This window comes from Acomys minous, assembly GCF_964271855.1.
Source record: "Acomys minous genome assembly, chromosome: 4".
Taxonomy (NCBI): domain Eukaryota; kingdom Metazoa; phylum Chordata; class Mammalia; order Rodentia; family Muridae; genus Acomys; species Acomys minous.
In genome coordinates this window covers 124,735,600-124,752,899 of record NC_140486.1, presented here as the reverse complement: position 1 = coordinate 124,752,899, position 17,300 = coordinate 124,735,600, and the positions used below count along the sequence as shown (strand labels likewise).

The 17,300-nt window shown below is 41.2% G+C and overlaps 1 protein-coding gene across 1 annotated transcript in view; it reads left to right on the top strand.

Moving 5' to 3' along the window:
* Nucleotides 1-17,300, top strand: part of FBXL17 (F-box and leucine rich repeat protein 17) — a 423,447-nt gene that overhangs the window by 275,444 nt on the left and 130,703 nt on the right. The window contains exon 7 of the mRNA XM_084778112.1: nt 1,773-1,849. Coding sequence (XP_084634238.1) covers nt 1,773-1,849 — 77 coding nt within the window. The remainder of the gene's footprint in view (nt 1-1,772; nt 1,850-17,300) is intronic.

Here is a 17,300-nt window from a genome sequence, read left to right as displayed (position 1 = left end):
CACAATCACATACAAAATCAGGCATTTTGAACTATTGAGAACAAAATACAATTACTGGCGTCCCCTCATATGTGTCACCACAGCATATTGGATTAACCTTTCTAATCCAATAAGGAGGGTAAAATGTGGCTTTTTGCTATTACAGAATGCGTTCAGGAAATTTTAAATCTTTAGGATTTTGTAAATATCTGGATTTTATTCTTACCATGAGAAACTTCATTTTAAGTTGTACATAATTTTTGGGCCTTGTTTTTAATTGTTTTGGGGTTTTTTAGTATTTCTTTTTTCAGGGGGGTTATTTTTGGTTTTGTTTCGTTTTGGGGGGCGTTTGTTTTGTTTTATTTTGTTTTTTTGTTTTTTGAGACAGGGTTTCTCTCTGTAGCCTTGTTTGTGCTGGACTTGCCTTGTAGACCAGGCTGGCTCAAACTCACAGAGATCTATCTGCCTCTGCCTCCTGAGTGCTGGGATTACAGGTGTGGGCCACTGCACCTGGTAGCACTCTTTCTTATGGACTAATTAAAAAGTTGTATTAAAGCCAACTGATACAATAATAGGCTTTAAAATTCCTGACAAAAGAATCCACGCCAGTCACAGTTGTACTGTGTTACTGTTTAAATTCCCTGTTGTCAGTATTATGGAAAAACATACCTGTTTTAATCATAAACCTTTTTATATTAAGAGCATGTTTACCTGGCTGCCCTGGAACACATGAAACATTTATCAATCCATCAGGATAAAATTCTATAAAAGTACTTTAAAAGAAAAATATGTCTTTCTTACCAATTTATTGAATTACCAATTCAGTAATGAATTATATGGGGTAAAATTATATAAAATCCCCTGACATTCTTTGACAATACCTACAGATAAGCCAGGCAGCAAATGAAATATCTGAAGGCCAGGGACGGCCGCCAAGTGAGCTTTGATGGATTATACACACGGGCGTCGAAGTGCTTGAACCTTACTTCCTAGCAAAGGTTAATGACTCTTTCTGCCTCTTACCCTTTTGCTTAACTTCTTTCCGCACAGATTAAGCAGGGACCGCCCTGAAGGGCGCCTGCGCCTGTGTGTCTGACACAGCGCAGCTTTCTGATGTCACAGGAAACTGAGCTATGAAATAGGTCGCGTGCTTAATCATTATTTTAAAAATTCATTAAATCCCCTACTCTAGTTTTGCTAAGGCTATATTGAGAAATATCTTAAGTGAAAATAACAAAGTTTTTGAAGCATTACATAACTGTGCATAACTGAAATAGTCTGTATAGCAACTCATTTAAAATATTAAAAAGGAAACATTTTACAAGTGAAAGCTGTATGTAGATTTTTTACAACTTTGGATTGTATGATGAATAAAATGTCTTTAGAATTTTGTCTGGAAATTTGGAATAATTGAACTCTGACTACTTCTCCTTCCTTTGAAATAGCTATCCACATATGTGCCCCAAGTCTGGTTTTATTATTTTATAGAACTTTATATAAATGATGCATTCATTATATCATACAGGCTTACCAACTTTTTGTACCCACATTTGCAGTGGTCTTAAAGGAATATCTTCTTTCCATCTCTTGGGTTTTAAAAGACGTAATGAAACCATTTAAGGTTGAGTGATTATTGTGAAAGCAGGAGCTCCAAGGCACCGCCTGTGAGGTGTGTTGAAAGAAGAGGGCTGTGGTGTTCACAATGTACTAACCGCTTCTTGTGGGTTCATGGTCCAACCCTTGCTAACTGTCTGGGATGTATCAGTGTAACACCACCACTTTGTGTGTTTCAGGTGTGTGGAGGTCATTGCAAAGGAAGGCCAGAACCTGAAAGAGCTGTACTTGGTGTCCTGTAAAATCACCGATTATGGTATGTAACAAGCCTTTGTCCTAACCGCTTACCCTTAGGTGAATAAAGGTCTTAAAAATCATTCAAAGTATGAAATGTAGGCCGGGGGTAATGGTGCATGCCTTTAATCCCAGCACTTGGGAGACAGAGGCAGGTGGATCTCTCTGAGTTCCAGGCCAACCTGGATTACAAAATCAGTTCCAGGACAGCCAGAGCTGTTACACAGAGAAACTCTGTCTTGAAAAACCAACCCCCCCCCCAAAAAAAGTGTGTGAAATGTTATCATACTCTTAAAATTTAAAAATGAGGCCAAAGTGTATGTGTGTAAAAGTGATGTTTTAACCTATAAAAAGCTGGAGAAGAATAGTAAATAGTTACAGTATTTTATGTGTATACATGTGTGGTCTTGTGTCACCGAAGAACAAAGACATGATCTGAGAAATGCCATCGTGAGAGCATCATTAATACAGTGTGCAAAAACTAAGATGACATAGTGTCACTAGGTGTTCTAACCCACAGGATGACTGTCTTACATGAAGTCCAACACTGGCAAGAATGATGTTCTGTTATATGTTCCATGTTAACAAATGGTGAGACACACACATAAAAAGTTTATGGTTTTAAAACTTAAAAAACACTTTACTCCCCTGTACCAGAATTTTGTCAAATATCTGTCCGTGTATATCATTCTAAAATACAGATACTAACTACAAGGAAAAAAAAAACCATTAGAAGTTATTTGAAGAGATTCTTGAAGAAATCAAGAGTTATCTTAGAAAGAGAGTTTGTGTTTATTTATGCTGATTCTAATGAAACAAAAATAAAGAAAAAATAGTCTAAAAACCACAGTATAATGAGTGTGTACATGGGCTCGGCTCATAGTTCCTCATATGCACCTACACACACAGGATCATACAATGTGGATTGAACAGCAGGGAAATGAAAATAATTGCCAGGTCATTTAAACGTCTGATCTCAGAAACAGGACTAATAAAGTCAGTGCATTGAGTTCCTTTGCTCACGTTGGTCCTGTGTAAGGTGTGTGCCTGACGTTCTAGAGGCAAGCCTTCTTACTGCTGGAGTCCGTACAGCGTCAGAGTGGGCGCTTTAAGAGACATAGGATGTTATGTGGAGAGCGGGAACTGACTCTGACATGAACTCTGGTGCTCCGTATTTGACCACCTCCCCTTGGTGGGGAGGCCTGGTGGCACTCAAAGAAAGAATAAGCAGGCCACCAAGATGAGACTTGATAGCCTATGACCACATAGTGGGGAAGGAGATCGCCCTCAGTCATAGACCTAGGGGAGGGGAATAGGGTGAAAGCGGGAGGGAGGGAGGAATGGGAGGATACAAGTGATGGGATAACAATTGAATTGTAATCTGAATAAATTTAAAAAATTAAAATAAATTATTTAAGAGGAAGAGAGGGGGAGAGAGAGAGAGAGAGAGAGAGAGAGAGAGAGAGAGAGAGAGAGAGAGAGAGTGTGAGTGTGTGTGTACTGATGTACATTTGTGTCACCAAGTGCTCTGAGTGTTTAGTGGCCTCTGTAAAGAGTGAGAGCTACATTGTCACGTGGCCTGTGTGCTCACCCTGTTGAAATACGGGGACTAACACAGCCAATTCTTGTCTTGTTCTGCTTTGCATTTTTTCCTATCAATGTGTATTTGACCTATACACAGTTCTAGCCAGATATTTGCCATTACACGAGGGAGGACTGTTTCCTCTTTTCTGACTATTTAAATTGTTTATTTTAATCGTTTGCTGTCCTGAGAGAAATTAATATCTCATTAAGTCTTTCACTGTTAGCTTTTATACCTGCTGTGACTCCAATCCTACGATGTCATGCTGACCTGCTGTGGGGAGGAGACGGGTACATTGTCAGTTTCCAAGTTTGCCAGTTAGATAGTAACAGTAATAAAGCCACAGCGAGGCAGCATGGGCTGGGGATGGAGCCCGGTGACACATTATTTGCCTAGCGTGCACGAAGTCCTGTGCTTAATTTATAGCTACTTTCTCAGAAAAGAGAACCATTTAGAAATATTCATATTTTAAATACTTTTTATACAGACTTTTGGAAAATGCTGTTCCCAAGTTGTCAATTCTTAGTTAAATCCTGCAAAGATGTCTACTTGTCCCTTTTCTGTGGTCTCTTGCCCCGCTTGGCACGTTCAGTTGCCACTTAGATCCCTGACTTTAAAGACTGCTCTGAAGCTCCTGACTAAAGGCCTGGAGAGGCTCCTGTCCCCACATGCATGTGGAGAATCCATGTGCTTGGTGGATTTGTGGTTTACTACCCTCGTCTCCTCCAGCCGTGCCGCATGCTCCCCTTCCTTCAAGTGCTGCCACTGCCCAGAGAGCTGTGGCCCAAATTCCTTCTCCTTTTCACAGGGTCTTCTGAAACTCTACACTGGAAAATGTCACTAACATTATACTGTGTTCTGGAGGCTTTTTGTTTGTTTGTTTGTTTGTTTGTTTCATAACAAAATTCCTGTCCAGCTTGTGACTGTTAGCTCAGCAAGTGCAGAGAACGTGTCAGAGAGTTCAGGGAAGAGAAAAGGTGTCGGAATGGAGGCAAGTCTAAGGTTAACTTTTTCATCTGTTCTTTGACCTTAAGAACTACCTTCACCTATTAGAGACTCTTTTATTTGTAGAGTAGACAGTTACTTCCTTTGTGCAGCTACTGCCATGTTGGTCGGGAGCAGCAGAGTGTATATTAATGGAGAACACTGCTTTCCTATTGGAGGATGGACAGGGGCAAGGCTTACCAGAAATGTCCCATCACCTTCCTGTCCTCCGTCATGGGACTTTTCTTCCGTTTGTTGCACTTCCTGTTGTTTTGTGACACCTCCCTTTTTCAATATTTGTAATATTTCCTCCTAGTGTGGTGACAGGCTGCTAGAACCTTGCGTATACAGCTCGGTTTTCTTGTGTCTTGGAATTGCGTAGGGCTAGTTCTCAAACCCCTCTGCAGATGCCCCCATATTAGAATGCCGTGGAGCTTTTACAGCCCACGAATGTGTGAGCCATGTTTAAGGCTGGAGAAGGGATTCTGTGTGATTGCACGTAAATGATGATTATATCCAACCAAGTTGGAACTACTGATCTAATCCATTTGACTAATGAAGTCACTTTAAAACTGGACATGTTTTATGTACACCTCATCCTTAAGGGGTGTCCCTCTTTTGGTGACTACATGTTTCTGCTTTATCCATGTTCCAATTGGTCAGTTTCCCCCTTGCCTCTTCTTCCTATGTTACTTAGTATGGACCCGCTTTGCGTGGGCTAACAGTGCTGCAGGTGAACTGACTCAGAGGCAGCAGCTTACCTGGCGTTTCATTTATGATTTTTGACAAGATCCTCATGGGTGTTGAATGTGGCTACAGTGCTTAGCAACACCTACCCAGGCTGTTACAAAGCTATGTTCATTTAAATTGATGTATGGTATAGTTGTCATGCAAAAAGCAACCATACTGACTCCCCAAATTAGCAGATCTTTACGGTAAAGGATAGCAATTTATAAACAAGCCAGTAAGTCAGAAACATCTAAATGGAAAAGTACAGCCTTGGGAAATCACTTGGCATCTGTTGAGCCACATGCCATGTCCCTCAGGAGGTAGTGAAGATGAATAAAAAGTACCTGTGTAATACCCACCGGCATACTGGACACTCATTAATGCTTGATTCTTAGAAATTACCCTGGTCACACACCTACACCCAGCCACACAGAGTCCCCTTCTCCCTTCCAGTGTAGCCTCCTGTTTGTAGGAAACATTAGTTATAAGTCGAATGTGTACTAGTCTGTAGCTACCTCAATGACTTCCAGGCCTGAACTACTAACAGTTAGAGAAAGAACGGCCCAGCACAAGCCCAGCATATTTAAGTCTCACCCCTATCTTGGCTTTATTTCCCCTATCTTCTCTGTATTTCTTCCTGGAGACTTACTCTTAATTTTTGTTTTGTTTTGTTTTGTTTTTCTTTGTATGTCTTGCTATGTTTCTAGGCTAGTTTGTCAGCTAGCACCTTGTTGATCTCTTTTAGAGATTACTTTTGAAAACCTTCCTCCTTCAGGAAAGTGTCTCTTACAGTTAAGAAGAGAACAAGGAGTAGAAATCACTGGGGTGACATGGAAACAGCCTAAGTGTCCATCAGTAGAAGAATGGATAAAGAAACTGTGGTACATATACACTATGGAATACTATTCAGCTATTAAAAACAAGGAATTCCCAAAATTTGTGGATAAATGGATTGAGCTAGAAATGATCATAATGAGTGAGTTAAGCCAGAAGCAGAAAGACTCAAATGGTATATACTCACTTATATCTGCATATTAGCCCAAGGGGCATGTCCCATGAAAGCCTTCACTTACCAGGAAACCGAGACAGAGGGGAGGACATTCTATTGGGACGCTAGATGAGAGAAGCATGGGAGAATGGCAAAGTAGAAGGATCCAGAGGGTCCTAGAAACCTACAAGTAGAACATTATGATAGGCAGATTTGGGCCCAGGGGTCCCGCTCAAACTAAGGCACCAGCCAAGGACAATACAGGCCGTAAAACTTTAAACCCCTACCCAGATCTAGCCAATGGTCAGAACATTCTCCACAGTAGAGTAGAGAGTGGGATATGACTTTCTCATGTACTCTGGTGCCTCACCTTTGACCATGTCCCCTGGAGGGGGAGACCTGGTGGCACTCAGAGGAAGGACAGCAGGTTACCAAGAAGAGACTTGATACCCTATGAGCATATACAGGGGGAGGTAATCCCCCTCCAGAACAGTCATATGGGAGGGGAGTAAGAGGAAAATGGGAGGGAGGGAAGAATGGGAGGATACAAGGGATGGGATAACCATTGAGATGTAACAAGAATAAATTAATAAAAAAAAAAAGAAAGAAAGAAAAAAAAGAAATCACTGGGTGTCATCCAGGCTCTCAGAGGCCTGGACCAGGCATTATCCTGGCAGCACATCGCTTCAGAGGCCACAGTATGTGTGACGTAGGAGAAAGCTCTTGTCTTCCTCAGTGTCTCCATACTGAAGTTTTCCGTTGTAACCTTTGCATCAGGGGCAGTTGTTAAAGGACCCGGGATACAGGAGAGGTGTTAGCACTTTTTTTTTAACTTAGCATTTCTGAGGACCCTTAGAAGCATACTTTGGAGCTATCTTTTCATTTCTATTCTCAGACTGTCAAGTAACCTTTAAAGAGGCCTGTCACTACTTACCTGCTGACGTTGTAGTTTAGGGACCTGCATGGTCACTGAGACTCACAGCGTTGCGGTTTCTGATGTGTTTTTTTCAGTGTTTTTCCAGCTCAGGGTCTTGACTCTACTGCTGAGCCGCGTTCCCAGCCCCTTAGTTTCACCCTGTGCCACCCCACAAGCTCCTCTGCTGCTCAGTCTTTGCTTCCCCGCTAACCATTGCTCTTGGTCACACTACTCTGATTTGGGACACTTTAATTTTGGGACACTTTAACTTGCCAGTAAGTCATGCCACTGACATTTGGATTACTCAGGACAAAGGAGTTCCCAGACTAAAGCCTGTGATAGTGCCCATTTTTATTTCCAGTGATCTAACCGTTACAGGCCTGACACAACTTTCTTTCTGTCAGAATAGAGAGTCAACATGCATAGTGTGCCTCTGTGTGGGGGAGGTGGCTTCCCCTATCCTGAAGCTAGCATGGGGAGCGCTGAAAGGTTAGGGCTGTCATGGTGGCTTGGGACAGGGGTGATAGTACTACCATTTGTCCCAGGCAGGAGTGGTAGGTGCTCTGGGAAGATTATTCTTCGCTTTGGGATAACCCGTGCCCCACCGTTGCCGTATTGACCTTCTACCACGATTGAAAGATTAATGGGCCACCCCTTTAGATTGATTAATACCCCATCCCTTCTCAGCCACAGATCTCTTTTGCTCTTAGTCAACTCAAATTAGAATCTGGGATGCATTAACCAAGCCTCACTGCTGGGGAGACAAAGGGAAAACAAAGTCTGCAAGACCTGCAGTAAAAATGCCTCTCGGTCCTTAAGTCTTATACCAAAAATCAATTTACTCCTATTACATCATCTTATTTTTTTGTATTATTAGGTGTGTATTACCTACAGTGATGTTCCATTTGAAATAACTTTCTAGCTGTTTTCTTTTTGTTTCAGTTTAAATTGTACTTTAAACTGCTCCAAGATTGCTGGGTGAGATGCTCCTCTTCTTGTCACCAGGACTAAGTCTAATAGCTGTGAAGTGACAGAGAAGAGCTTGTAGAACATATATTTGCAAGTCAAAGAGAGTGCTGTGCGGCCTACTGCTATTACTCTCATTCCCCACCTATTATTTAAATATAAGTAGCACTCATTGTTGCTGGCAGAATAATACTGCTTTGCTGAACCCTGTTTTGCAAAGTCTCATTTTTTTAAAATATGTCCCTTTAGAAATTTCTCTCTTTCTACTTCTTTACTTGATTCTTCCTTCTGCTGCATTTAAAAGATATCACAGTCTCTTTCTTTCTAAATAATGGGCCTGATTTCTCACCTGAAATTTTGTGTTTGTTACACTTATTTATTTGAAAGAAAAGGAGCCAAGAAGAGGATGAGGGAATATGAATGAGTGAGAATTTTACCCCCACACTTGGTGTGTATATATTTGTGTGTGTGTGTGTCTATGTGTGTGTATGTGTATGTGTGTGTGTCTGTCTGTGTGTGTGTATGTGTCTGTGTGTGTGTGAGTGTGTGTGTGTGTCTGTATGTGTGTCTGTGTGTATGTGTGTGTGTGTGTGTGTGTGTGTGTGTGTGTGTGTGTATACTATAGTGTTCAGGGAATAAGTCATGGGAGTCATTCTCTTCTTCTACTATATGGGTCCATAGGACCAAACTCTTGCAAAAAAAACTTTTATCTACTGCGCCAGTTAGTTGCCCTGAAATATTTCATTATAATTTGCTCTAAATGCTTTTGTTTGCTTAGAGAAAAGGAGTTATTGAATTTCTTCCCTGGTTACTAAGTCACCATAAGACTGTGTAGCTAGGCTTCCTTGAAATAAAAGATTGAACAATGACAGTGTGTATGTCATCTGCTGTGATAAACTACAATATCCAGATTTAGTAAGGAAAAAAATACTTCTTCAAGCAGTACCACAGTTGAAGGGAGGGGGTAACCTCCATCTTTTTAAAAAATATATTTTATTAATTTATTCATATTATATCTCAATTGTTATCCCATCCCTTGTATCCTCCCATTCCTCCCGCCCTCCCATTTCCCCCTACTCCCCTCCCCTATGACTGTGACTGAAGGGAACCTCCTCCCCCTGTATATGCTCATAGGGTATCAAGTCTCTTCTTGGTAGCCTGCTATCCTTCCTCTGAGTGCCACCAGGCCTCCCCATCAGGGGATGTGGTCAAATATGGCGCACCAGAGATCGTGTGAAAGTCAGTGTCCACTCTCCACTCAACTGTGGAGAATGTCTGTCCATTGGGTAAATCTGGGTAGGGGTTCAAAGTTTACTTCACATATTGTCCTTGGCTGGTGCCATGGAACCTCCATTTTAACAACATTAAGTATCCTATTACATATGTGTAGTATTTATGATTTAATTTCAATCAGTAATGCTTTATAGTTTTTGGTTAAATTTATCTCTGCATATTGTGTGCATTTGCTATTATTTTAAGTGTGTTACATATTTTGATAGATTTTTCTCATACATAGAAAGGAAATATTTTTATAAATTGAGTCAGTACTTTTCAGCCTAGCTAAGCTTACTTAATTCTTTTAGCTTTTAAATTTTTTATAATAAAATTTTCTCTATGAAAAAATTACTAGCATAGTCAACTGAAGAGAACTCTGCCTTCAGTAGAGTTTTTAGTGAAGAAGTATCCTATCCCATATTTTCAAACTAAATAAACCTGTTTGTATGATTATGGCACGTGAATGGTCTTCACTTCTAAGCACATGCATACATACATACATTCTATTGTTTTGAATTAACTTTTTATAATGGAATGCTATAATTCTGTGTTAACATGACTATTGTCTAAAATATAAACTTTCCAACATTCCTTTTCTATATTAATTTTGTGTTTGGAAATATTGTATTTAATTTTAAATGGCTATTTTTGACCTTACATTTAATGTAGGTATCTCCTTTTATAGATATGGAATACTTACCTCAAATCAGCAATCATATTTTGTGACATGCTCACTTGCAGATTTCATAGCTTTCTACTATTCAGACTTAGCATGTTAGTTGTTGTTGATGGTCTAGCCTCAAAGACAAGTAGAATCCCAATTGTCCCCCATCACTATAATAGCAGCAGTAGTTCGTAAGTGACACTGCAGCACCTACACTGAACACCATGATTGTTGCAAGGCGTCTTGCTGTGTAGTAGTCAATGAAAAAAAAAAAAGGATATCTCGATGTTCACAATTTCTTGGAAATGCTTTCTTGGGTGGTAATGAGTTCTCTATTCAAAGTCATATGTAAGCAGAGACAAATCTCTGAGAAGTTGGTAGGAGTCTGGAAGCCTGGGAAGGTTCTTGTGCTGTGTGATCCCTAAGTCCTTTTGTAATCCTAGGCTCTGCTCTGCATCGTTTCATTCAGAGCTTTGCTTTTAAGTGTCCACACTGTTGGTGGGATGTAAGGAAAATCCCCAAGTTAAGAAGTGGATAAGAAGTAATAGTCATATATTAGTAAGCATTCCATAATTTTAAGCAGTATGTTGGTGTCAGTTTAAAAGGTAGGACTGGAAGATGTAGGGGCTTATGAGGAGACAGAAGCATTGACGGCCCTAACTGGAGAACGATCTGGGGAGAGGCAGCAGAGGACGGCACCTGAGTAGTGAGTACTGGGGAAGACATGGAGTATGAACAGGTGCCTCAGTGGATGAGCTTGTATCCATTGGCTAATCTAAAGAACGAACAGAAACCATACAAAATGATGGTGTGCAACACAGACAAATGTTGAAGAAACCATGAAAATTTCCTATTTGAAAATTCAGAATAAGTTCCAAATTTTGTTGGGACTTATCCTGTCTAATTCATCATTGCTATGGCAACAACATAACACATCTTACAGAGAAGGAAACATGTTGGGGATAACTACTAATCAAATGCACGGCTCTACCAAGAACAAATGTCAACCTTCATAATGGTAATGATAGAGTGGTTACAGCTCACTTGATATTTTCTGTAGACTTAGCTAATTCCGTAAACATTCCATTTTTAAGAGTTACTGTTAATACTTGAGCCTGCAGATGTGGAACCTGAGATCTGGTGTGGTGTCACTTCACAGTTTATGAAGGACAGTAGAGCTGGTGTGGTGTCACTTCACAGTTTATGAAGGACAATATGTGTTATGTGGCTTCAGTATTAAGGTCATTTCTTAAACAGTTATCATAGGTCAGTGATAACCAGGAGTACTTATTACTTTAAAAACCTCTAGTTATGTTCAGTGTTCATTAATACATTAAATTTTTTTCTTTTTCTCCTTTAGGCAGACTCTCTGGCTTAGGCATCCCCCACACTCACTATGTAGTTGAAGGTGTCCTTGAACTTCTGACCCTTCACACACATACACACACACACACACACACACACACACATGAAGTAAAATCCTAGGCAATCAAAATTTCCTCAGTTTCCTTTCTAAAGTATTGCAGTGAATTTTGAAAGCCCTGGAGCCATTATGTCTTCTCGATGGACAAGCAGGTGGACCCCAGACAGATTTTCATTAGTCCAACCATCACTGCCACCTCTCACGACAGTTGACTTTCAGGTTTCTTGGTTTCTCGGGCAGGTATTATTTCTTCATTTAAATAGTCATTTTTAAACCAATTTCAAATTAACACAGGGAAATTCATATTTTTAGTATGCATATGTATTTAGAAATCCTCAAGTGTGGCGTGCCCAATAGCACAGGCAAATGTCTTTCCCTCAGATGTCTTCGGCGCGAACTCAGCAGGTCCTCACACGTCAGTATCGCCGTTTGCTTCAGTCTCCATTAATGACCATTCTTTAAGAGGTCAAAACCAGCCCCACATTGGTGTGGTCCTGCTGTGCCTCCTCTTTTTGCTTTGTCTTTAGTGCCCCTCGTGTTCTCAGAGAAGAGGCGTGGGAGGAATGGGGGAGTGGAAGCAGGCACGTGCCTTCCTTGTAGCGTGTCAGACCTCTCTCCTTGCACACACAGTCCCTCTTGTAGCGCGTCAGACCTCTCTCCTTGCACACACACTCCCTCTTGTAGCGCGTCAGACCTCTCTCCTTGCACACACACTCCCTCTTGTAGCGCGCCAGGCCTCTCTCCTTGCACACACTCCCTCTTGTAGCGCGTCAGACCTCTCTCTCCCTCTTGTAGCGCGTCAGACCTCTCTCTCCCTCTTGTAGCGCGTCAGACCTCTCTCCTTGCACACACACTCCCTCTTGTAGCGCGTCAGACCTCTCTCTCCCTCTTGTAGCGCGTCAGACCTCTCTCCTTGCACACACAGTCCTTGTAGCGTGTCAAGCCTCTCTCCTTGCACACACACTCCCTCTTGCCTTTGTGTAGAGATGGTCAGAAATAACCATCGTTTCTCTATAGCAGTGTCTAAATCCTGAGTGGTTTACTTCACCATTAGATGTGACCAGGGACTTATTTACCATCCCTTTAAGCTTAGCCCCCCCTTTTTTTCTTACTGATATCCAAACAGTCCTATGTTTGGCAAAAGAGTGGAAACTTTTTTCCTGTTGGTTCCTCTGCTCATTGGACATGGACCCATTACGTAAAGATTCACCTGGAGAATGACACATGGATCCGACAGTGTTTTCTGTGATCTGTCTTTTATTTAATGAATTTCTCGACTACTTATGCACTCAACCTTCTACTGTTGGCTCTCTGCTTAGAAGTCCAGCCTAAAGTCTCGTATACTCCTCACAGTGAAAGCCTCTGTAAACCAGCAAAGCCAATTTAAAGCTTCCTCGTTCAGGGATGCCCAGAGCACCAGAAACTCGTGGTTGTGTCCCACCGCCCATCCACAGCTGCCACCCCTGCTTTTGGAGAAAGAGAAGGGATTTACCAAAGAAAGGTAGTTTTATATTTTTGCTACTCTGTCAACTTTCTGGTAATTACTTTCAGATTTTGCTTGGCCCTTTTGTATAGAAATTCTTGGAAATCGTATAAAGCGATCAGAGTTAGGAAGTCGTACACACTCTCCTCCCAGACCTTCAAGCTTCCTTGGGCTGAAGTGACGGTAACTAAATGAATTTAATCATTTAAACAGCCAACAGTGCGAAAACGCTGTGCATTTCTACTTTCCCCAAAGTGTATATGACACATTGGACCATCCAGTAAATGACTTGCCCAAGAGTAGGAAAGCCAGTCCATTACAGTGGGACCACCTGGGAGTGTCTGACCATTACAGTAGGACCACCTGGGGGTGTCTGACTGTTACAGTGGGACCACCTGGGAGTGTCTGTCCATTACAGTGGGACCACCTGAGAGTGTCTGTCCGTTACAGTGGGACCACCTGGGAGTGTCTGACCGTTACAGTGGGATCACCTGGGAGTGTCTGACCTTTACAGTGGGACCACCTGAGAGTGTCTGACCATTACAGTGGGACCACATGGGAGTGTCTGTCCATTACAGTGGGACCACCTGGGAGTGTCTGTCCGTTACAGTGGGACCACCTGGGAGTGTCTGTCCATTACAGTGGGACCACCTGAGAGTGTCTGTCCGTTACAGTGGGACCACCTGAGAGTGTCTGTCCGTTACAGTGGGACCACATGGGAGTGTCTGACCATTACAGTGGGACCACCTGGGAGTGTCTGACCGTTACAGTGGGACCACCTGAGAGTGTCTGTCCGTTACAGTGGGACCACATGGGAGTGTCTGACCGTTACAGTGGGACCACATGGGAGTGTCTGACCGTTACAGTGGGACCACCTGGGAGTGTCTGACCGTTACAGTGGGACCACATGGGAGTGTCTGTCCATTACAGTGGGACCACCTGGGAGTGTCTGACCGTTACAGTGGGATCACCTGGGAGTGTCTGTCCGTTACAGTGGGACCACATGGGAGTGTCTGTCCATTACAGTGGGACCACATGGGCATGCCTCCAGGTGGATGTCATCGGCCTTCATCAGGTGTGCTCATTTTGCTCTCTACAGATCAGGAACGAACAGTCAATCTCCCTCCCATCTTCCAAAGAAATAGGACCTCATCATGATTCCTCTGTAATATGAATGTTAAACAGAGCTTTCTCGAGTGCAGAAAGGCTAGCTCATTATTTTAATTTACTAATTAAGTAAATCAAACTTACTTTTAACTTCAGTATTCAACTGTTCATTTTAACCCTTTTTTCTGAAACATTCTCTTAAGACTCAATCACCTAGAGTTTATCTGTCATATGTGTTTCTCTTCTAGGGTTTATCTTATGACATTTAATAAATAGTTTGAACTTTTCAACTTTCCTAACAATTGAGTTGAATTGGCATGGTTGATGCAGCCTCAGTGCCATGTGCCCTCCATCTCATATTGAAAGTGACTTGGCTGTCACTGAATGTGACTGATAGTGAGCAGAGAAAAGGAGATTTGTAAAAACTGGAAAAGGAGAATAAACAAAACTCATTCTGTCTTTAACAATTTCTGATCTTTTCTCTTGTGTGTAGTGTCTATGTCCTATGTGTGGTAGTGTGTGTGTGTGTGTGTGTCTGTTTGTGTCAGGAATATACATCTACCCTTGTAAAATGAATAATATTATTCACAGATGTAATTTACTTATTAGAGGTCATGGTGTTTTCATATGGTAAATAATTCTTTAATGTAGAAAACTAGTTGCATACTTTTTGATGATTGATACTGGCATATTTTAATGGTTCAATTCTCCCTTCCTCCACACAAGTAGATTTTCTTTCTTTCTACTATCTCCTCTTAGCTCACATATGGCTTTAGGAGCTTCTCCAAGAAAACAGTTTTGCTTTGAAGATATTTTATTTCCTCCCATAAAGATTCTTCTGTTCTACTATTAGATTTTAACATTCATAATAATCCCCTAATAGGATCCAGCCCCTCCTTGCCTCTGTATATTTGGAATTTCCTCTGCAGTCTTGGAAAGCTATGCTTGGAGGTTAGAGCCCAGAGACGCCACTCTGATGTGGGGAACAGTCACTCCACAGGAGACAGGTCATACAAGAGTCACCTGCAAGGACACCCTGAACCTGTGTGCAGAACAAATATTCAAAATTCTAAGTTATTTTGATCCTATAGTATGAACTACCTGTTAAACAAACAAATAATAGGGTGATACAGATGCTATATAAACATGTTATAATAGATGCATATATGCTACACTGAATAAGAAAGAAGAGTCAAGCTGCCCATCTTTAACAACAAAAAGGAACTTAAATTTTTAGCTCTATAAAATAAGTAAGAAGCTTGAAATTTAATCAGTCTTATTTTATGTGAGGCAAATGTACTTGGCTTTTTTTGAGATTCATGCCGTCTGCTCTGGTTTACATAAGAAATTGGGCAAAATTCTCAAAGTATTCGTTTTCAACTTTGCCTTTATAACACACCTTGCAATCAAGGCTAGCAAAAGATCCACTTTCTAAAATATTGTAAATTAGTACAGATTCAGATATCTTTTCCCTCTCTTATTCTGATTAAAATAATTTTCTAAATGTCAAGAAAAGAGGTGAGTTTATCAAGCTTGCTGAAATCCACACGCAATTCTTGGCTTTCCCTTATGTTAGAGCTTTGCCTGCCCAGCGCTTATCAATGTAGATGATTATTGGTTACTTACATATTTTTGACCTGTACCATTGCCCAGCTGCACCCCAGAACCCAAATACACGCTCCCCTAGACTTCTGCCACATCTCTTTACTTTGATAATATGTGTGACCAAAGCAACGTCAGGAAGTGTTCCTGTGTCCATCTACTCCTTAGTCTGCAGAAAGGTGACTGACTGGGGAGCTGAGGGCCCTTCAGAACAACAAGCACCAAGCAGCATAAAGACAAGGTATAGATCTACAGAAGGTTGTGTCTTTTACATCACTGTGCCGCTTTCCACACAAACGTCATCCCTTTTGCTAGATAGACTATTAGCTTGAAATCTTTTCTCTCTTAGTTTATGAAAAGTACAAATTTTTAACTTCCATTCATCAAAGTAGTATTTATTTTTAATACCATATACTATTAAATCGGTTGTTTTACGACGTAGGATTTAAGTTAGAATGCTACTTTAAGTTTTGAGGTTTCTTGGTTTACAGAAAGGCTCTTTTAAGTGTGTTACGTGTAGCAGACCCTACAAATATTTGTTGTATTTTTTTTTCAGCTACAGGAAACCAGTTGGCAATTGTAGAATTATACTTCAGAGCTATGTAGTATATTTTCTACTGTTATAAATCTATATAAATCTACAACCTGCTAGGAAAGATGGAACCTCTTCCATCTTGTGATTGCAAGAAATGATTTCTGTGGACTCTGGTCTGTTTCACAAATGCACTCAGTATTTTCTGAACTGAGCCTCTCTTCTGTGCCAGGCCTGTTTCTAACTGTGCATGTGCAGGCTCCCGATTGACTGACTGAGAAGCAGATCACTTCTGCTAACACACACTCAGGCCCCGCTACTGCAGAAGAGATGGGTTCTGGGACCAGAGTTGGTCCTTCCCTCACAAAGCTTGCTCTCTGCCAGTAGTGACACTACACAGTGAATGAGAATTCGCTGACCTATATTCTTCAGTTTAAATCCTTAAGAATTTAAATTAAAACATTGTCAACAGTAATTCTAACCATACCGAGGCAAAAAGAGCGTTCCCTGCAATCTGGCTGCACTAAATGTAATTCATAACTATCAAAAATCCGTTTTCTCTGCATAACTTTTAAGAATGCTCCCGATGTCTTGAAAATTCCATGCAATTTTCTTTAAAAGTTGGTTTGGAATGCCACTGTGCATCTTGAAGCCCACATACAGTGAGCTAAATGGCAGCAATAGCGTATTCCTCAAGCACCATATAGTTGCAAATCCTTTATCCTGAAGTACATAGCAGCAGATTTTCTCCTTGAACAGCGAAGAAAGTTGAACTTGGGGCCGTTTCAATTTAACACATGATGTGCTGCATGCTCACACTTCTGCATGCCTTGCCTGGTGTTTTTTCCTTGATACATCCTTGCCTCCTGTAAAAGGAATTAAGTATGTAACACCGATTATAAAACTGCATCCCTATTACAAGTCTCTTCAAAGCATCATTTCCCGGTGCTGATGGTTATTTAACTATTTCCTCTTCAATGGGTTATCTGAACACAGAGTAGAATGTTCACTTTCAGCGTTTTTTTTTTTTTAAATAAAAAGATTGATAGCTATCACTGGTCTTCCCTGGTGCTGGGGATGCTTCCGTGTTCAAGGTGTTGCTGAGCTAAAGCTTGGGTGTTGTCAGTGCCTCACTGATCTCCACACCTCTCCTGGCAACCGTGACCAAGCCAGGCTGACTATGCTCACAAAATGTATCTTCAATAAAATTGTCCTATTGGTC